This window comes from Schistocerca gregaria, chromosome 5 (genome assembly GCF_023897955.1).
Source record: "Schistocerca gregaria isolate iqSchGreg1 chromosome 5, iqSchGreg1.2, whole genome shotgun sequence".
Taxonomy (NCBI): Eukaryota; Metazoa; Arthropoda; class Insecta; order Orthoptera; family Acrididae; genus Schistocerca; species Schistocerca gregaria.
In genome coordinates this window covers 197,760,519-197,783,850 of record NC_064924.1, presented here as the reverse complement: position 1 = coordinate 197,783,850, position 23,332 = coordinate 197,760,519, and the positions used below count along the sequence as shown (strand labels likewise).

At 38.5% G+C, this 23,332-nt stretch overlaps 1 protein-coding gene across 3 annotated transcripts in view; it reads right to left on the bottom strand.

The window, feature by feature from the left end:
• The window catches only part of LOC126272612 (uncharacterized), a 62,582-nt gene that overhangs the window by 6,773 nt on the left and 32,477 nt on the right, over positions 1 to 23,332 (bottom strand). For 2 of the 3 annotated variants that reach the window (XM_049975557.1, XM_049975558.1), the window contains exons 2-3: positions 19,221 to 19,398; positions 19,036 to 19,132 (exon numbers count right to left, since the gene is read on the bottom strand). In XM_049975557.1, the coding sequence (XP_049831514.1) occupies positions 19,036 to 19,132; positions 19,221 to 19,280 (157 nt within the window). In that variant the 5' untranslated portion in view covers positions 19,281 to 19,398. Of the gene's footprint in view, positions 1 to 19,035; positions 19,133 to 19,220; positions 19,399 to 23,332 lie in introns of those variants that run through there. The other variant, XR_007549248.1, reaches the window with a different exon arrangement.

The following is a 23,332-nucleotide window of genomic DNA, read 5'->3' as shown; positions in this document are numbered from 1 at the left end:
GTCATGGGACAGCACACCATATTGTGCATGATGTGCTCCAGTTTCACAAAGTGTCTGCAAGATGGGTGCCACGGCGGCTGACTCATGAAATGAGAGAACGAAGTGTTGATGCTTGTGAAGAACTTCTTCGGCACTGTGAACAAGAAGGTGATGGATTCCTTGCAAGAATCGTTACTGGAAATGAAACCTGGGTTCAGCTCCACCAACTGGAAACAAAGAGAGCGAGCAAGGAATGGCGCCATTCCTCATTACCAAAACCAAAGAAGTTTCGAACAGAACCATCATCAGGGAAGGTTATGCTGACTCTTTTGGGACGAAAAAGGTGTCATTTTGGAGCATTACATGCATAGAGGAACCACTGTCACCAGTGCATCATACACAGATCTCCTAAAAAATCATCTGCAGCTTGCAATCAAATCAAAGCGACATGGATTGCTGTCAGCAGGTGTCATTTTGCAACATGACTATGAGAGGCCCCACACTGCCTGTACAACAGTTGCAACGATCACAGACTTGCATTTTGAGTGTCTTCCTCATCCACCATACTCACCAGACCTTGCCCCCAAGTGATTTCCTTATGTTTGGACCACCCAAAGAAGCAATGGGAGGAAAGAAGTTCTGTTCTGATGAAGAGGTACGCCACACGGTGCATGAGTGGTTGCGCAGACTACCAAAAGAATTTTTTTTCTAAAGGAATTTGTGCATTTTGTAAGTTCTGGAGGACTTGCATTGACCGTGGGGGAGACTATGTTGAAAAGTTATACAGCTTTGTACCACTTCTGTACAATAAATAATATTTGAAAAAATATTTAATGTTTTCATTTGACTCACCCTCGTACATCTGTCTACAAACAATGCAAGCCACCGTATGGTGTGTGGTGGAGGGTACATTTTACAGTTGCTAGTCATTTCCATCAATGTTCCACTCACAAAGAAATTGAGAGAAAAACAACTGTCTGTATGCCTCCATATGAGTGCTAAGTTCTCTTATCTTATTTCCATGGCCCAAAAAGTACATTGATGGTAAGAGAATCAACTGCAGTCAGTGTCAAATGCCGGTTCTCTAAATTTTTGAATAGCATGCCACTAAAAGAATGACACCTTCCTTCCAGGGATTCCCATTGAAGCCCCTGCAGCATCACCATAATACTTGCACGTTGATTGAACCTATTGATAAAAAATCTAGCAGCTTGCGTCTGAACTCCTTCAATGTCTTCCTTTAATCTGACCTGGTGGGGGGTCCCAAACACTTCAGCAGTACTCGAGAATGGATCACACTAGTGTCTTATATTTGGTTTCTTTCACAGATGAGACATAGTTTCCTAAAACTCATTCAATAAACCAAATTCAACCATTCGCCTTCCTTATCACAATCCTCAAAGTCTCATTCTATTCCATATCCCTTTCCACTTTTCTGCCCAGATATTTAAATGATGTGACTGCGTCAAGTGGGACACTACTAATGTTGTATCTAATCATCATTTGTTTGTTTTTCCTATTCATCTACATTAACCTACATTTTTCTACATTTATATCTAGGTACCATTTATCACTCCAACCAGAAATTTTGTCCAAGTCATCTTGTACCCTCCTAAAGTCATGCAATGACAGCACTTTTCTGTACACCACAGCATCATCAACAAACAGCTGCAGATTGCTGCTCACCCTGTCTGTCAGATAATATATGTATCCTGAGAATAATAGCAGACCTATCACACATCCCAGGGTCATTCCTGATGATACCCTTGCTCTGATGAATGCTCGTTGTTGAGGACAGTGTATTGGGTCTTATTACCTAAGAAGTCTTCAGGACACTCTTCTGGGAACCTATTTCACATGCTCTTATGTGCTAATAGCCTGCATTGGGACACATTGCTAATACTTTTCAGAAGTCTAGGGATGTGGACTCTGCCTGTTGCCCTTTATCCATAGTTGGCAGTATATCATGAGAAAATGGCAATATGAGTTTCACATGAGTGATGCTTCCTAAAACCATGCTGATTTGTGTACTGACAATGTGTTCAAGAATTCTGCAGCAAACCAATATTAAGGATATTGGTCTGTAATTATGTGGGTCAGTTCTTTGATCCCTCTGATACACAGGAGTCACCTTCACTTTTTCCCAGTGATTGCACAATTGCAAAATTACCTTCCTTCAATTGGGCCAACTGGCGGTGAATCGAGGAAGTACAGTACATACCGACGAAACTAAAATGAGCTCTAACATGGAAATTAAGCGTTTCCGGACACATGTCCACATAACATCGTTTCTTTATTTGTGTGTGAGGAATGTTTCCTGAAAGTTTGGCCGTACCTTTTTGTAACACCCTGTACAATTGTCGCGGCAGAATTGGATGACTGATAAAATCCTCCAACAATTAACTTGATTTCACCTAAATCTGTTAAATGCATCCAGATAACTTCACAGTCACACTCAAAACTGACAATATTCTTGTCGACTGCAGTGGACACACACCTTCCTAAGGCATCCAATCTGTCTCTCTGGTATTTGTTCAATGGCATGCTAAAATTTCAGAGCTCTCTATATTGGGTTTCAGCCAGCTCTTGATCTCGAGAATAATTTGAGTGTGACAATTTCCTGGAGAGTTGTCAATCTGGGAACTTTATTACAAATACTTTGAAAATTTACTGATAAAATTTTGACAGTTGAAGTGTCTTTACTCTAAATGTGGTCTGATTTCACTTTCTGCATGTTGACAGGCAAGTGTTCATCTGAGTACCTCAAATTACCACCCAGTCTAAAAAACTTCCAGCACACCACATGTACTCTGCCACCCAAGTAGCTGCTCACTTTGTATAGTGCACAACTGACCTATCTAGTGGAGTCCTACAATTCTCTGTTTAATAACACAGATCCAAAATTCTGCAGCCAAGACTGTCACGGAACCAATGAAGCCTTTGGTTGAAACTTTCCACACGGCTCCAAACCAAAGGACATCAATTAACTCTGGAAATAATGCTGCAAACTACAAGCTCTGTTTGTAATCCATGGGCGAAGCCAGCAGCGTTCACCACTTCTGCCATCTGCACATATGAACTGAGGATGGTCTCAGGACCCAAGCAATGGACATCATTGTTTCCGACTTGAGTGACAAATTGTATACGACTGCCTTCTGCACGCTCAAAAACCAGAGGCAAAGCTTCTTCAACATCTCAGATGAGGCTTTCTGGCAGAGATACTGAGTGCAAATTACCTTTTCTTTCCAGCCCTGAACACTGTTTCCTTAAGAGGTTGCATGACATGACTAAAATTGGATATGGAGGGGGACATTGCCAGAGTGACAGGGAGAAGGAGTACATGTGGAGAGAGTGGAGGGAGAGATGGACAGAGAGAGAGGAAGGGGGGAAAAGAAAATGAGCAGCGAGATGGGGAGGAGGAGATGGACAGAGACAGAGGGAGGAGGAATGCACGGACAGAGAGAGGAGGAGGTGATGGATAGAGAGAGGGGGAGAAGGAAATGAAGGGAGAGGGGCTTGGAGGAGAAGGTGAACTGATAGAGACGGGAAGATGAGGTGAATAGAGCGATGAAAGGGAGGGGAGGAGGTAGAGGTGGACACAAAGGGTGAGGAGGAGTGGGGCAGATGTGCCCAATATGTATACCAAACATGTAGTTGTGTTAACAATTATTTTCTGCATGATGATTATTTTTTTGTTTCTTCATCCCACAGAGTGATCTAGTATATGATGAGGTGTGTGTGCACATGGAAATTACACTGTTTTGGGTATTTCAATGTCATAGATTGGTTGTTGTTGTTGTTGTTGTTGTCTTCAGTCCTGAGACTGGTTTGATGCAGCTCTCCATGCTACTCTATCCTGTGCAAGCTGCTTCATCTCCCAGTACCTACTGCAACCTACATCTTTCTGAATCTGCTTAGTGTACTCATCTCTCGGTCTCCCTCTACGATTTTTACCCTCCACGCTGCCCTCCAATGCTAAATTTGTGATCCCTTGATGCCTCAAAACATGTCCTACCAACCGATCCCTTCTTCTAGTCAAGTTGTGCCACAAACTTCTCTTCTCCCCAATCCTATTCAATACCTCCTCATTAGTTACGTGCTCTATCCACCTTATCTTCAGTATTCTTCTGTAGCACCACATTTCGAAAGCTTCTATTCTCTTCTTGTCCAAACTAGTTATCGTCCATGTTTCACTTCCATACATGGCTACACTCCAAACAAATACTTTCAGAAACGACTTCCTGATACATAAATCTATATTCGATGTTAACAAATTTCTCTTCTTCAGAAACGCTTTCCTTGCCATTGCCAGTCTACATTTTATATCCTCTCTACTTCGACCATCATCAGTTATTTTACTTCCTAAATAGCAAAACTCCTTTACTACTTTAAGTGTCTCATTTCCTAATCTAATTCCCTCAGCATCACCCGATTTAATTTGACTACATTCCATTATCCTCGTTTTGCTTTTGTTAATGTTCATCTTATATCCTCCTTTCAAGACACTGTCCATTCCATTCAACTGCTCTTCCAAGTCCTTTGCCGTCTCTGACAGAATTACAATGTCATCGGCGAACCTCAAAGTTTTTACTTCGTCTCCATGAATTTTAATACCTACTCCAAATTTTTCTTTTGTTTCCTTTACTGCTTGCTCAATATACAGATTGAATAACATCGGGGAGAGGCTACAACCCTGTCTCACTCCTTTCCCAACCACTGCTTCCCTTTCATGCCCCTCGACTCTTATGACTGCCATCTGGTTTCTGTACAAATTATAAATAGCCTTTCGCTCCCTGTATTTTACCCCTGCCACCTTTAGAATTTGAAAAAGAGTATTCCAGTCAACATTGTCAAAAGCTTTCTCTAAGTCTACAAATGCTAGAAACGTAGGTTTGCCTTTTCTTAATCTTTCTTCTAAGATAAGTCGTAAGGTCAGTATTGCCTCAAGTGTTCCAACATTTCGACGGGATCCAAACTGATCCTCCCCGAGGTCTGCATCTACCAGTTTTTCCATTCGTCTGTAAAGAATTCGCGTTAGTATTTTGCAGCCGTGGCTTATTAAACTGATAGTTCGGTAATTTTCACATCTGTCAGCACCTGCTTTCTTTGGGATTGGAATTATTATATTCTTCTTGAAGTCTGAGGGTATTTCGCCTGTCTCATACATCTTGCTCACCAGCTGGTAGAGTTTTGTCAGGACTGGTTGTCCCAAGGCCGTCAGTAGTTCTAATGGAATGTTGTCTACTCCGGGGGCCTTGTTTCAACTCAGGTCTTTCAGTGCTCTGTCAAACTCTTCACGCAGTATCGTATCTCCCATTTCGTCTTCATCTACATCCTCTTCCATTTCCATAATATTGTCCTCAAGTACATCGCCCTTGTATAAACCTTCTATATACTCCTTCCACCTTTCTGCCTTCCCTTCTTTGCTTAGAACTGGGCTGCCATCTGAGCTCTTAATATTCATACACGTGGTTCTCTTCTCTCCAAAGGTCTCTTTAATTTTCCTGTAGGCAGTATCTATCTTACCCCTAGTGAGATAAGCTTCTACATCCTTACATTTGTCCTCTAGCCATCCCTGTTTAGCCATTTTGCACTTCCTGTCAATCTCATTTTTGAGACGTTTGTATTCCTTTTTGCCTGCTTCATTTACTGCATTTTTATATTTTCTCCTTTCATCAATTAAATTCAATATTTCTTCTGTTACCCAAGGATTTCTAGCAGCCCTCGTCTTTGTACCTACTTTATCCTCTGCTGCCTTCACTACTACATCCCTCAGAGCTACCCATTCTTCTTCTACTGTATTTTTTTCCCCTATTCCTGTCAATTGTTCCCTTATGCTCTCCCTGAAACTCTGTACAACCTCTGGTTCTTTCAGTTTATCCAGGTCCCATCTCCTTAATTTCCCACATTTTTGCAGTTTCTTCAGTTTTAATCTACAGGTCATAACCAATAGATTGTGGTCAGAGTCCACATCTGCCCCTGGAAATGTCTTACAACTTAAAACCTGGTTCCTAAATCTCTGTCTTACCATTATATAATCTATCTGATACCTTTTAGTATCTCCAGGGTTCTTCCACGTATACAACCTTCTTTCATGATTCTTAAACCAAGTGTTAGCTATGATTAAGTTGTGCTCTGTGCAAAATTCTACTAGGCGGCTTCCTCTTTCATTTCTTAGCCCCAATCCATATTCACCTACTATGTTTCCTTCTCTCCCTTTTCCTACACTCAAATTCCAGTCACCCATTACTATTAAATTTTCGTCTCCCTTCACTATCTGAATAATTTCTTTTATTTCATCGTACATTTCTTCAATTTCTTCGTCATCTGCAGAGCTAGTTGGCATATAAACTTGTACTACTGTAGTAGGTGTGGGCTCCGTATCTATCTTGGCCACAATAATGCGTTCACTATGCTGTTTGTAGTAGCTTACCCGCATTCCTATTTTCCTATTCATTATTAAACCTACTCCTGCATTACCCCTATTTGATTTTGTGTTTATAACCCTGTAGTCACTTGATCAGAAGTCTTGTTCCTCCTGCCACCGAACTTCACTAATTCCCACTATATCTAACTTTAACCTATCAATTTCCCTTTTTAAATTTTCTAACCTACCTGCCCGATTAAGGGATCTGACATTCCACGCTCCGATCCGTAGAACGCCAGTTTGCTTTCTCCTGATAACGACATCCTCTTGAGTAGTCCCCGCCCGGAGATCCGAATGGGGGACTATTTTACCTCCGGAATATTTTATCCAAGAGGATGCCATCATCATTTAATCATACAGTAAAGCTGCATGTCCTCGGGAAAAATTACGGCTGTAGTTTCCCCTTGCTTTCAGCCGTTCGCAGTACCAGCACAGCAAGGCCGTTTTGGTTAATGTTGCAAGGCCAGATCAGTCAATCATCCAGACTGTTGCCCCTGCAACTACTGAAAAGGCTGCTGCCCCTCTTCAGGAACCACACGTTTGTCTGGCCTCTCAACAGATACCCCTCCGTTGTGGTTGCACCTACGGTACGGCCATCTGTATCGCTGAGGCACGCAAGCCTCCCCACCAACGGCAAGGTCCATGGTTCATGGGGGGGCATAGATTGGTATGGGCATTGAAACCATAGCAAAAGCTATGTAGTCTGCTCAGAAGCTTTTTCTTATGTGTACCATGTTGTAAGGTGTTTTCTATCCTTGTACAAAGAAATTTGGTTAGTTTTTCTTGGCTGATGAGGGTTTGTCAATGACTGCATGGTCAATGTCAACTGCTTATTGTCAAGCAGTTTATGTACATAGTCTTCTCTTTCTTTGGTAGAAGTTTATTCCTGTTTAGCCAACTTATAATATTGTAGTTGGTGTCATAAGTTATTTTCTTTAGTTCCTGTACCAAATGATTAGTGAGGACATTTGTATCATTGGCAAAGATTACTTTACACCTCTTTTCAATGCAACTTAATAAAAATTATAAAGAAATGTGGGCCAACTGTTGATGCTTCTGAAATGCCTTATTTGACAATTTGTTCATTAGGTTATACAGTTTACCCATTTTGTGTTGCAATCATTACTCTGTTTTCTGTCTTATAGATAGAATCAAAACTATCATTGCATGTGCCTTGAATCCCATAACTTAGCATTTTCTGTAATAGTAGTTCATGGTCTACAATATCAAATGCCTTGGTATATTTTTCCCAATAAAATTTATAACTTGATCGTACACTGTTTCTTCCATGACCTGTGAGGGACTTGATTAGGTAGATATAGACCTGCAATAATTTATAGCCATTTTATCAACTTTTTTAAATATTGGAAAAATTTTTACTGCTTTAAAAGTATAGGAAATAGCCTAGATTCAAATGAACACTTAATTATATCACACAATAGAGAAGGTACATTAGGACAGAATTGTTCCAACATAGTCAGATATATCACCAAATCCAGTGGAGCAGGAATTGATTTCAGCTGGCATTGCTGATGTGAAAACCCTGAGTTTTCAAACCCTATTACTTCCAAGTTCTGTGACTAAGGAGGAGAATTTGTCACCAGTGTTAGCAAATTGAGCTTTCAACACATCACACATAGTCTTTGGATTAGTTATTTCAACTCATATGTGTCAATACATGTTAGTGAATCATTCCTGGATTTTCTGCCATTTGTGTCATTTGCAGTTTTCCATGTGGCTTTATCTGTGTTGTTTGAGTTAATTATAAATTCTCAGTAATGCATTTGCTTTGTTCGACATCTTCTGACCACAGTGAGTATTACAGGAACATGGTAGTATGTAAACTCATGATGTGCCCAGTAGCGTGAATGGCAGAAGTTTGTAACAAATCTTGCTAAGTGTGAGCTAAATGCTGTGATCTACTTCCTACTCGTGGAAGAAATAACAACAGCTGAATAGAATTTTTCCTCCCGACATTGCAGAACTATTTAAATATTGCCTTACGACCACATATTTCAAATGGAACGATGAGTTCTACGAACAGACTGATGGCGTGGCAATGGGGAGCCCCTTAAGCCCGGTTATAGCTAACTTTTTCATGGAAAAATTCGAGGCGCAGGCTCTAGAAACTGCCAACAAAAAACCGAATATCTGGTTCCGCTACGTAGATGATACGTTTGTGTTGTGGAGGCATGGCAGAGAGGAACTAGGCCGTTTTCACAAACATCTAAACGGTATGAATCCGAAGATTCAGCTTACCATGGAGGAGGAGGCAGAAGGGAGACTAAATTTTCTGGATGTGCTAGTTTACAAGAAACAGGATGGTACCTTAGGCCATACAGTTTACCGGAAACCCACGCACACGGATCGTTACCTACACCGGGATTCGAACCACCACCCACAACAAAAGCGAGGCATAATAAAAACGTTGGCGGATAGAGCGAGGAACATCTGTGAACCTGGGCTACTGGATACGGAACTGGAACACCTCACTGATGCATTACTCAGGAATGGTTACTCGGCTGCTGAGATAAAAAGAGCGTTAAGACCGCCGCGTGAAAATCATAGCAATGCACAAGCGCTTGCAAAATCGAAAGTTTTCCTGCCTTTTATTAAGGATGCCACTGACCGCATAGGGAAAATATTGAAAAAACGGAATATCGCGGTGATTTACAAACCTACCCGGAAGATACAAGAACACCTGAGATTGGCTAAGGATGCTCGTAAACCGCTGGAAAAAGCAGGAATTTACAGGATCCCGTGTAGTTGTGGGGAGGTATATGTGGGTACCACAAAAAGAACGGTCAAAAAAGGACTAGAAGAGCACAAGGGCAATTGTAGAAGGGGAGAGATTGATAGATCAGCTGTTGCGGAACACGCTTTGCAGTCGGGAGACCACCACATTTATTTTGATAGAACTCAAGTACTGGCAGCCACAACCGGATATCATGAAAGGCTTTACAGAGAGGCTATAGAGATTATGAAACACCCCAGGAATTTTAATAGGAAGGAGGAGGGCGTGAAATTGAATGACATCTGGATGCCGGTGCTGAAGAAGATGTGTACCAGTCTTCCGCCATGGGATGATAGCAACAGCGGACGGCGGCAACCGACAACGGCCAATTGCGCTCGCGTATTCAAAACATGTGACGTCACGCCTATGCGCGGGAGCACGCGAAAACAAAAATTTGCTGCAGTCAGTAGTGAGACAGTGTGTGTTTCGGAAGTTAACAGAAGCCACGAACCCCCTTGAAGATGTCCTCCGCAGATGGGGACGAAACGTCGGGTTACAATGCGAAATCCATCAGACCACGGCATAATAGCCCGGAAAAGAATTTTATTAATCATGACAGTTCCGGCCGTGAAAGTTTACATTTTACAGGAAGAAATAACACCTACTGAAACTTTTTCAGTGTATCAGAATGGTGTATAGCAAACTTGTTATGAACAGAAAAGTTGTCTTTAAGTGGTACAATGTTCATGATAAAAAGAGGTGTGGAAGACCTTACATTTTGACCGATGAGTTGGTGCAAAAAATCAAGGAAACTGTTCATGAAGACTTCCAGTTGACATTGGATGAAGATTCTTGAATTGGAAGGTGAGGATTTTCTCAGCTCTGTTGTGACTGGAGGTGAAACTTGGGTGGCTTATTACATGCTTGAGACAAAAAGACAGTTGTCACAATGGTGTCACACCAATTTCACATCTTCCAGAAAATTCAGAACCACAATTTTGGGCAAAAAATATCATGACGTTAACTGAGACTGAAAAGCCGTCATTTTGGTCAAATTTCTGTTTCTGGGGGAGGCCATCATAATGATATTGTGAGACCCTAAAAAACTCTTAAGAAGCATTTAAAACGTAAGGAGAGGAATGCTGACATGAGAAATGTACTTGTTGCATGACAACACCCGTCCTCACACAGCATTAGCCACCAAGTTGCTCTCGGTTGAGATGTTTTGAACCATCCCCTTATTCCCCTGACTTGTGTCATCTGCATATTTAACGTACTTCAGATGTGGGCTTGTTGGTTCCAGGTCATTTGCAAACAGTAAAAACAGGACTGGTCCCAGTATGGATCCTTGTGGTACACCATATTTATTACAGAGTTTTTCTGAGTAATAGGAGTAAACATTATTCTTTTCTTGGAATGCAAGTTCTACTATTTGCTCTCTGTTTTGTAGATAGGACTTCATCCACTCAAGGGCTAATCCCCTGATTCCTACGTATTCCAGTTTTGTAAGCAAGATGTTGTGACTTATAACATCAAACGCCTTTGAGAGGTCTAAAAAGACTGCAGAAATATGTTCTTTATTATCAATTGCATTTAGAGCTTCATTAAGGAATGCGAAAATGGCAGTTTCAGTTGATTTGGATTTACGGAAACCGTGCTGCGAGTCTGAAAAATAATTATTTTTTCTATAAAATTTATTAACCTCTTGTAGTAAATTTTCTCCATTATTTTTGAAAAGCCAGATAGGAGTGATATGGGTCTATAATTTGATACATCTGTTTTTTCCCTTTTTTATGGAGGGGCTTAACCTTAGCTATTTTTAATTTTGGGTGGAAAACACCTTCTGATAGTGAACAGTTGCAGATGTTGACTTAAGGCTTGACTATGGAGGGTGCACATTTTTTTATGATAAAGTCGGGAATATCGTCTACACCAAATGTTGTGTGCGTTCTGTATATACCGACTGATGTGTGCGTCTTGAATCTGCATTGTTATTTGTTTACGTGCTTTCATTGTACTACTGTTCGGTGTTGCTAACGTGTACGTCGTTCTGAACTTGGGCTCTAACGGAGATGAGAGAACTTCCGAGCAGATCCATGAAGATAGTCTGAAAGATTTCACTATCTTTCGTAGTTACGTTCACGAAACACACAATAACATCCCACATTCTTTGGATTGCAGCTTAATAATTAATTACTTCACTTTTCTGTCCACACGATTTATGCACGATTCATCGGATTTAAAAAGAATGGCAAGCATTTTTTTTTATTTCGTTATGGGGTCCTTCGCTCAGACATTAATTGTGTTCAGGAAATACACAATAACATCGCAAATTGTTGGGATTACATTTAACAATTCATTCAGCTGGGATGAACATATCACACAACTCCTGCCACTTCGTTTGTTCACATGTATTTACATTTAGCTTTGACGTTATCGGTACAGCTGCAAAATTCGATATATACTCATTTAGTCGATTTAGGTTATTTACGCCACGATGACGTAGCGTTACGTTACTATGACGTAGGGTTCTCCTCACCTAGTGTGAGATGAGCGCTACCCGTTCAAGAGACGCGATGTTACCAGAGCTTCCGTTTGTGCGAGATCGCAACTTGAATGAAAGCCTTTACCTATGTACACCAAATTCTCGCATTTCGTTAAAAGACCTTTCGTACACACCGCCCCTGTATGAGATCTGTTAATCACAGGTAAGTTTTCTTTTGCTTGACGCTATGTTGGAAAATCTCTTCCAGGAAACACACACTTGCGAGCATTTTGATAATTTGAACCTAAAACTACGCACGAGTTAGTATGTTGTTTTGTTAGTAATAATTATATATAGTTTATGTGGATGGCTTTACTTTGGCAGTGTTAATTGTAAACGCAATTTTTTGTAGTCTTGGTAGCGATAACTTTACATGCTGGTTGTCAGCCAAAACGGATGTGAACATACCCACGAAAATATACGAATTCAGCGGGAAGGCGGGTTTTCTTCGATTCTGAAATATTCCTTCAACAGCAGTTAGTTAAACAGTACATGCCGCCAGACAGCATGTCGCTCATGCGCAGAGCAGAAATCGCACCTGAGCAGCGCCTTCTCCCGCTTCTGGCTTTTTGGAGTACGGCTGCTGTTTGGTGTACAAGCAGCCAGAATCCCCAAGAGGCAAAATTTTTCTGTCACTGCCAAGCTGGTAGATTCGAGCATGTGCATAGCTGTCTGAGTTACAGTGAGGATACACTTACGCCGACGCGTGTTTAGTTTGTGGCGCATTTCTCAATCGTTTCGAAGCTATTGCAGTTCCCACGTACGGCTGTTTCACATTTACACATCATTGTTAATAGTAAGATAAGCATATCATATGTTTATCCACCAGTGCACGTGGGAATCTAACGCGAAATGGAACGATAAGCGTTTAAGCAGTGCAAAAACCAAACGGGTTTCATGTCATCTAGCTTCACATGCCTAAACGGAGCACATACGAGTCAGTTTATCCATGCATTTTTCGTGACACCAAACTACAAACTAATGCATTGTGCTCTTGGTCCAATGCACCGATAAATATTTCGACAATGAGAAAAAGTGCTTTGGAAAGCCATCCGAACAGCCAAAAACAAAAACTTTCCACAAACAAACGGAAGTATTTTCCAATCAATATATTTATGCAACACCAAGAACCTAACGCAATGGAAATTCAATCCCTAAAGCACTGGATCAAGGTAAGTCTATTTTTTGTAAGGCTTGGTTGTTGCCACGATGTCATCGTCTTAGAGGAATAATCGAATTGTAGGTATCTTTGTTGAACTCTATTCCTTAAGACTCTGAGCCGATGTAGGGAATGAAGATGTTGATTAGAATTGTCTTTGCTTTAAAAATTATACTCTAAACCTTTATTCCCAGGTGCATCAACATCCATAAACAAATGAACCGTTACAATACGACAGATTTTCCTTAAAGCGCAGTGATCTATTTCTATTGTCCCGTCCTTTTTAGTATTTTATCTTCTGCGCAACCACGTAAATTGTGTTTGGAGTTTTTTTTCTTTTTAATTGAGTTAATCTGTTCCTTGTTTCGATCTTTGAATTATTTCTATTGATTTTGGAAATAAATTCATTCAGTCTGCCATGACGATTTGTTCTGTATTTCACAGTTTTTACAGAAAGTAATTGGCTGGAATGCATGCCAAATAGCCTCAGCTTATGACTTAACTATGATGTGCAGTGAAGAGTTTTAGAATATCATTTTAATAGAAGAATTCTTTTCCAGATTTTTCCACCTTAAATTGTCTCTCAGCGACCCTAAGAAAATAGTTTAACAAAAAATTGAGGATTGAACTATTATTGGGACAGAGATGTTGTGGCAACAATCCAATATTTTCATAACAATTGGCAAAAAATCTAATTGTCATTGTGAGGGTATTGGTATGCAGTATCTGTAAGTGGTTGTTCTTTGGAGGGCGACAATGCCCAGTGTAGCAGAGTCGCAAGTAGAAGCAGTTGTTGAGAGGCTCTGGAAGATGTAGGATGCGTGATCCAAAGGCGGTTGCGTAACGAAGGATTTATCTCTATGTTTAATAGTAGTGGCACACAGTTTGAATAATAGTGTGTTTATGTTCGCGCAGCGTGATAAAGGAAATAAATTAAATTTTACCAGTTCTTAAAGCGTCTCCATCAGTTAGTACCACACTACAGCATTTAACAATGGATGAAGTCATGATATACATGATCCACTAAAACAAGAGGATTGTAGCATAATAATCATTAATTCACCCATATAATCTCCTAAGACTAAGGGAGCTTATATTTATGCATTCTAGCACATACTTGGTGTTATGCAATAGGATAAGTTAAACACTGCTTAAATTTTACAGGAATTTCAGCATCTAGCAATTCTTCCAAGGCAACTGGTACCACAGAAGGAAGAGTGACATTTTCAACTTAAAAAAAATGGCCATCTAAACAATCGTGAGTGCAGTCATTTTTATTATCAGAAAATGTCACAAGAGCTGAAATATTATGTTACTTACATTTGTAATTCGATGTTCTGCTGCTTGCATATTGTCATTTCTGGAAATGTTTCTAGATAGTCGAATTGTGGCAAAAATGCGTGCAATGCTACGGTCGCAGGTTCGAATCCTGCCTTGGGCATGGATGTGTGTGATGTCCTTAGGTTAGTTAGGTTTAAGTAGTTCTAAGTTCTAGGGGACTGATGACCACAGATGTTAAGTCCCATAGTGCTCAGAGCCATTTGAAGCAAAAATGCAGTTGCAAATAACAAAAATTGCATAGTGTATTGTTATGGTATTGCTCCATATGTTCATGGCAGACCTATTGACATGATTAAACAATGTTGTTCTTGAATTTGATCAGAGTTTAAACACTGTTTCTCGAAAAACACAAATTGACATTTATCTACAATTTATCACTATTGGAGTCTTCCAAGGAAGTGTACTGGGCCCGGTATTGTTTCTGGTATATGCGAATGATTTCCCGCAATATATCAGCCTTGGACAGAAGATATTGTTTGCTGATGACATATTAATCACCAGTAAGAGACAGCCGTTGTGGCCGAGAGGTTCTAGGCGCTTCAATCTTGAACTGCACTACCACTACAGTCGCAGGTTCGAATCCTGCCTTTGGCATGGGTGTGTGTGATGTCCTTAGGTTAGTCAGGGTTAAGTAGTTCTAAGTTCTAGGGGGCTGATGACCACAAATGTTGAGTCCCTTAGTGCTCAGAGCCTTTTTTGAACCAGTAAAACACCAGGAAAAATGCTGGAAAATTCTGTTGACGTGCTGAAGGATGGCTACAAATGGTCACAGGTAAACAAAATAACCTTGAACATAAAGAAAACAAATACAATATGCTTTAGAATGAATAGGAAACAAAGTGCCTTAGTTTGAAACTAGACAACATGTCCATAGATGACTTACCTACAACAAAATTCTTAGGGTTGCATATTGACAGCCAAATAAAGTGCAATGAACGTGCTACGAAACTCATGGAAAAGATATCAACAACATGTTATGCACTTAGAGACCTTGCATCTGCATGTGGTGAAGAATGTTTGAGAACTGTATACTTTATTTATGTTCATTCAGTAATCAGTTATGGTATAATGTTTTGGGGAAACAGTGCTCAGAATTTACGAATAGTATTTAAAATGCAAAAGTAAGAATTACAACAGAAAGCAGTAAATGGGTTCACTGTAGAGAACTTCTCAAAGTGTTAGAAATTATAACTTTTCCTTGTGAATTTATATTCCAAACCATAGTGTATGTCAACAAAAATATAGAAAATTGTAATACAAATAGCAGTTTTCTTAACTATGGTACAAGAACAAGTCATTGTCATCACCTAGACAGGGAAAATAAATATAAGACGCAAAATAGTTGCTTGTCTGAAGATATAAAACTGTATAATAAAGTGCCACAGAAAATAAAAGAAACAGGTAGCATGTAATGTTTTAGGAAAATCTTAAATTATATTTCCAGGAACGCTGTTTTTACACTGTAAGTGAATTCTTTAGTAAAAATGATGGTAAATAACTTTTGTCTCACAATATTTAACTGTATGTGCTGTTTTGATAAGGAGCAAAAACGATTGTAAATAACTTACTTCTCACAATATTTAGCGTCATGTATCATAAAATTGTATAAATATGTGAATGTACACAAACTGACAACAACCATACACTTTAAAATGTCTACCAATGGCTCAATAAATAAATAGGTAAATAAATGTTAGATTTTGGCTTCGAAATAAGTCACAGGTTTCAACCTGATATTTTGACTGTATTTATACAACGCACAAGTGCCATCGACTTAGGTACAAGATGTTTTGAAAGGATCTTCCAGTTTACTGAATGTTATAAAAATTTTGCAGTTGTCGATGAATGGACGAAACACAAATTTCAGAATTTGAAAGGACTTGAATAACGAGCTAAAATAAATTTCTGAAAAACTGTAACTCTCACAGTTAGGTAGTTGCAGCGTGCATGTAGTTCATGGAGCTTTTAAAACTGGCACATCACATTACATTTAAAACTGGCACATCACAAACAAATTGGGAAATTGCACAATTTTTAAGAGCGTTATTTTGTTTGCTCCATCAATTTGCCTGCACGATTAAATCAATATAAGTAATATTGAGCCCCCTTAGATTTTCATTTGCAATTCTCTTGCAGAAGACAGATCGAAAATGCAAATGAGGCCAAGCGAATTTTAAAAATTATTCCACATCGAAGAAATTATGTTTCTCAACTGGCTTAAAATAAAAGTCTAATTCTGTGAATTTTAAAACTGTATCTGTAGCAGTTGGTTGTTAGGTCGAAAATTGGCTTCTTTTCCTGCAACTGTAGGTCTATTTAGAGACTTTTAATGTGATTCCAAAGTGATGTATCTATGGCTCCTCTTTTGTACAACGCATTGTTCACTCTTACCACACCTTTATGCAGCAAATTGTCAGATCAACCATTTTGGCAAACGAAAAATGCCACATGAAACTCGACATAAAGGATAAGAAGAATCTCGTCACTGTGCAATGTTTTGTATAGGATTTTACTATACAAGATGCGCTGAGGAAAGTGTAAGGACCTGACTGACATCTTGAGGTTTACAGAAGAAATGCGTTCTTGTGTTATTGCCATGATACAAAATCTACTCGAAAGATCACCACAGAAATGTGAACTTACACCTGCCATTTCATGCTTGGCCCCTTCAGTAGCATTAAATCAAGAGATGGCTGTAAAATGATTGATATTGTGCCTCGAAATTCTCGTGTCTGATGAAATGTTATCTGGTGTAAAAGCAAATTGTGTTAAAGAAGAATTTGTCAATGTTTGTAACAATGCTCATTTAAAGAAGAAATAGGTGGTACAAAAGAAGTGAAACTCGTTTGGATGAATATTGGATGAACATAGTTAAATTGTTAGAAAAAGAATGTTATAATTTTGTAGAGTTTCTCAAAATCATTTTAATACTTTTGCATGAAGCAGCTGTTTTCGAACGAGATTTTTCAGTAAATCCTGATTATATTGTTGAGAAACAGTCTGAAAACAATGTTGCTCAAAGACATATTAATGCTGCGGTCCATGATGTTAGATATGTTGACAATTTGAAGTCGACAAAAGTTTAATTCTGGCTTTGTGTAAACAACAAGAACAAGATTTTGACAGAAAAAGAATGCAATCTGAAACTAAGATACTACAATCTAAGAAAACGAAAATGTTGACTGAAGCAGCTAAAACTACAGCAGAAATTGAACATTTGAGAAAGTAGCTTTCATCTAACTATTTTTATTGGTTTAAGACATAGTTTTCATAATAAAATGTAAATTATTATACTTTATAAATGTTCCAAGTTATTTGTTTGTAAAATTGTTATTTATGGAGCCAAAAGCACAATTTCCTTATGTTTGTGAAATATAGGTACATGTTTATATATGTTAAGTATATTTTTATAAAATATTATTGAAATTGATAAAAAGGAAACAATGTATAAAGTTACACAAGTATAGCAACCTCTCAATTATGTGGTTTGCAGATCATTTGTGTATATTTCAATGTCTTTTAAAACCATAAGAAAAAAAATCAAGCATCTTAATTAGAACAAAATGATGTTTCCATTAAAAATGCACCAATGAGCATGCACTGGCAATGCATGTGTTAAAGGTGGGCAGTCTGTTATGCTGAATCCTACACTTCTGTTGTTTATAAAATTTTTTCCCCATTCCATCTCCTCTGAATTCCAGAACTCTAAACTTCCAACGTTCTTCATTAGTCCTACATGTTATTACGCACATTGAGGCATTAAAATACGTTGATGTGGTATCAGAGTTTTGCAGGACAAAACTGGTTTGACTAGATGGATGTTTTAATATTATAGTTGGGAAAAAAAATGAAAAACTGAAACAAAAAAATAACTGTTCGTCTCTTGAAAGTTTAATATGTCATACGAAATGCAGTAGGGTTCCAAATACTATTTCGAAAATGATGTGTCAAGTCTCTCTCTCTCTCTCTCTCTCTCTCTCTCTCTCTCTCTCTCTCTGTGTGTGTGTGTGCTAAGTAAAAATTCAAGTATTCTTTCAGTATGAAATGCAACATTTTACTGCCATTAGTTCCTGAGAAGTGATTTTGCATTTTAGTGTGTGTGCCGTTTATTGATTCTGTCACGCACTGACTGTTTAAATCATCAGATGATCACAAAAAGTATAGCTTAAATGAACCAACACTGTTGTATAAATGAATGAATTTCTAATATAATCATTTCACATTATAATGTGCAGCCTCCCACAACTGTTCAAACTTGACTTAGTTGACCAAACTGTAGGCTACGTGTTTTACATTATAATGTAACATATATTTTTAATATATGTTACTTGTTGTTTCCAGCACAGTATGTTTGTTAACTTCATTTACATAAACATGTCACATGACAACTTGGAAAATCAATATTTTAACCAGCAAAAAAATCTTGACTTGGAAAATTAAGATTTGGGACCACACTGTAAGTGGAATTAAATTTTTAACTGACGAGTAGGTGCAGAAAGAGTTTCTGTATAGGGGAAAGGAGCTGGTAGGAGAGTTCTTTGAAGAGGGGATAAAGAAGCTTCTGCACAACTTACCATATGCATTGAATGGGTGGCAGTTATATGAAGAAACAGTCAACAAATATACCAACAATATCCTGTAATATTATTTAAAATACATTTCTTGTAAAAGAAAAATAAATATAAAAACCTAGTACATTTACTTTCTGAATGTAGCTCATAATTTGTCTGTTGCTCTTTTATTCTGAATGTATATTAAATGTTGAATTAGTAAAGCAGTTTATATAGCTAGAGAATATCTTGGCATGATTAACAACAAGGTAGTCTATAATTTGTGATAAAATAACTTACTGTTCATCTTGTTCATAGCTGCAGCTGCACATATAGCAACAGTTAAAAGATGAAATTTTGTACTTTCCCAGCCACAGACTGATAAAATTTTCAAGACCTACAACATTTCCCACAAAGACTGAATAAATTAAGATTAAATAATAAATCTAAATAATAATTTAGATGCAAAAAACATCTACACGTACCTTACAGTCACTCCATATTGTGTCCCAGGCATACACGAAATGAAGACTCTCATTTTGCATTCCTTCACTGAGCACGTCATTTTATTTCTGAGCTGTTATTGACATTTGATCCAATTTGATTAATCATCAGTTTGTATCCAGGACTTCTATACAGTCAGGTCATTCAGAAGAAGTGTACCTATATGAAAATCGAAAAATGGACAACCATTTGTAAATTAGAATGGTTCCTTGCAGCACTAGCAGAGGTAAAAGAAAGCAAAGTCATAAAATTAATTTTCTGCTGTATACTCAGCAAATCATGCAGTTGTCCACGTGATGAGTCGTCTGTGAAGAATGAAGTAGAAATTCATTTCTCAGGCCCATGGGTAATGCGTTAGGTGTATAACTAAGTACTCCAGACTACCTAACCCTCTAGAAAAGTCAGAAGGTAGCCTCTGCTTATAGCATCCCCATTACATGGATCAGAACGAAAGCTATTACATGAAGTTTAATTCAAAGCCGGTCATGCAGTTCTAGGCGCTTCAGTCTGGAACCGCATGACCGCTACAGTCACAGGTTCGAATCCTACCTCGGGCATGGATGTGTGTGTTGTCCTTAGGTTAGTTAGGTTTAAGTAGTTCTGAGTTCTAGGGGACTGATGACCACAGATGTTAAGTCCCATAATGCTCAGTGCCATTTGAACCATTTTTTTAATTAATAAAAACCCACAGAATTCTGCGATCTTTATTCATTCATCAACATTTATGTTGAAAGTACTTCCCATGAGATATAATACAGTTCTTTACCCAGTCTTAAAAGCATTTCTGGAACACAATATGTTGAATGGAGTTTGGCTCTTACAGCAGTTACATGTGTATCTCTTCAGTGTTGGCAAAATATATATCATCTTTTCACGGCTCCTTTGACATTGGGGATAGGAAGAAGTCCCATGGATTATTTTGGACAAGTATGGAAACTAAATTGCCGTAACTGACCACATATTCATAACAGCAAGAAAAAACAATCTTGGTCACATTTTAATTTATATAAAAAGATAATGTATTCTGGCCTCACAGATCTCTAAGAAGAAAATAAATCTGTTACAGAATTTATGAAACATGAACATGAATCTATTAGATGTACACAGAAAATTATTAGCTGATCTGTTGTATAGAGAAAGCAGAGTGTATGAGTGTGTGTAAATCTGGGATCTCCTCCCAAACCCATGGATCAATTTCAGCCAAATTTGGCACAGAATCAGCAGGCCTCACAAGTATCAGTAGGAGTGGAGATATGGGTAAAAACGTGTTTTCTTTCAGCTGTTAGCGTGTAGGCTGTCCTGCATGATGTGCTTATTGTGTATGAAGAATATTGTCTATCTGACTAACCTGATTTGCAGGGCAGTTCGGGGCAAAAAGTGGTTCATGTAGGCTGCCCTGCACAGCAGTCATGCTGAGATGGAATATTATCAGCCTGCATTATTGACCTGATTTGATGGAAGCTGATATTTCAGGAGCAAGAAAGGTTTTTCAGACCTTAATGTATAGGCTGCACAGCATGATAGGCATGTTGTGTTGGAGTAGTATCAGCTTGAATGGAGGGGTAGATAGGGAAAGAGGGAGGCAAGAGGGTTAGTATAAAGAGAAGGGGAAGGAGGGTTGGGACAGGGAGGAGAAGGACAGAAAGGGGGGAAGAGAAGACAGACAGAAAGTCTGGAGAAAGAGAAGGTGGACACCATGAAGAGGGAGGGGGAGGAGATGTACAGAGAGAGATTGAGGAAATGGTGACAAAGAGGGGAGGAGAAGACAGAAAGGGGTGAGGAGGGGATGGACAGAGATACAGGTAGTTGGAGATAAACAGATAGAGGGGGAGGGGGAGGAGGAAACAGTCAGAGGTGGTTTGATGAGACGGACAGAGTGATGGAGAGAGAGGTGGAAACAGAGAGGGAGAGGAGCTGCAGGCAGTATTGTACCAATGACATACGAGGAAAAGACTTTACCATATAAAGACAGTGACACAGAAGATGCATTGTCATTATTGGAACTGACTAATGAGACAAATGATACTTAAATAAGGGATAAAAGTTATAAATGTTGACAATAGTAGAAGAAGCAGTAACTGATCTTTAGTAAGCAAACGTTTGCTTAGAGTAATTAAATGTCAGACATAGTACTCAAATGAGAGATTCATACAGTTGCCAGTTACATATAATAACCATTTTACTAATATTATGTAAGAAAATATAGTGAAGTGGTTAACTTCTGAATATAATGGAGCATGATTTAAATGCATAAAAAAAGAAATGGATATGTATAAATTTGTGATAAAACTGTGTAATGTGAGCAAGTTCATTATATGAAATTTTCTCCAAATCACTTCACAATGTTCATTCTTTTGAGTTTGGGAAACGCCTGGAGGATGTTACTGAAATATGGAGGACGTTGTGTTACAATCATGGGGGTGTCTTTCATCATTAGGGTGTGGTCTCACTATTGCACTTTAGAAAATCCTAAATTGGAAGGCTCTGAACACATTTTGCAGCATTGCATACTGAGTACAGTAGAGAAACAGTTCAGAGACAACGATTGTATGTATCAGCAAAGCAATACATCCATCATAAAGCAGCATCTGTGAGGCAATGGTTCATCAACAATAACATCCCTGAAATGGACTGGCATTTCCAGAGTTCCAACCTAAACATCTTTTGAATGAGTTAGAATGTTGACTTCACTCCAGATCACAGTGTCCAACATCACTACCTTCTCTGCTTTTGAGTTCCTGAGAAAGAATGGTCTGCCATTTCTCCATAGACATTCAGAGATCCCACTGAAAGGGTTCCCAGCAGAATTAAATCTGTGCTAAAGGACAGGTGTCCAGATATTTTATGTCAGTTAACATATGCTTCCACACATGCCCCTTCAGTGTAGGTATAACTCAGTGACATCTGTGAACAGCTTGCATATATCATGCCATACTCTGGCTTTACTTCCAAGTTATCAATTTGATAAAACTTTTGCAAATTTTTTAGTTCTTTCATGAAATCATCTTTCTTATCCCTTTTCATTAAACAAGAGTGATGAAATCCATCTCTGAAAGGTATGTCTTTATCATTTTCAAATGTTGTGGTAAGTGACATGATTACAGAATCCCTGTATGGATTGTACATTTTCACTTTCAAATAGTCTACAGACTATGAGCACTGAACAGTCACATTGCATCTGTGGGACTACCTTTCAGCTAATCTTGTGATTTTAATATTTATATCAAGTTCCCCATAATCTTCTTTTACTGCCTCAAAAATGTTTGTGAATTTGTCATTGTCTTTCCTCTGCTTTTGAAAATTGTCTAGCACGTCAGTGCTGAGATTCTGGTATCTCTATACTGAGTGGAGATCTTTATTGGTATACTGGAGTTTGTTCATTATCGGTTCTATGTAGGATGTAGGATGTGATGTATATTTTGCATTTCCACTATGGTTTTGTAGATGATCCTCCAACATTTTACCTGCACTTTCTCTAAACGTAAGTAAATCTTGAAAATTTCCTTCACTTGAATTCTTTCCTCTAATGGACATGTCATGAGTAATACAAAATATTAAAGTGGCAAAGATTGATTTCAGTTTTTTCTATCGGTATTTACAATTTCTGTGATCCCATCGTCAGACCGATGAATCATGTTTCTTTCACATTTCTAAGGACTCAACAAATTTTGGCCTTAATTGTACTTTTGAGATGCCAATTGTTCTTTTATGGCCTCAAACATCTTAATGCAGCTGTTTGTAATCTTGGTGAGCATTTATCACAAAAGCATAAAATATTCCTCTTCTTAAAACTGATTTGAAAAGGAGTGCAAAACTTGCATAATCATCCCTTCAACTTGAGAACATATACTAGCTATGAGTACTTTTCTGGCCAAGTATTTTGAAAAGGCCTTTTTTTAGCCTTTTTATCATCAGTGTCATTTTTTGTAAGTTTGTTAGTAACTGATAAGTGATTTCATGTGACACTGAATGGTTCATGCATTCACCTAAATCAAAGCTGTGATTAACTGCTAATAAAAGTAATTCCTCCAACTTATCGATAGTAGAAGCTACAGTTGATGGGATGATATCATACCACACAGAAGTGCCAAGA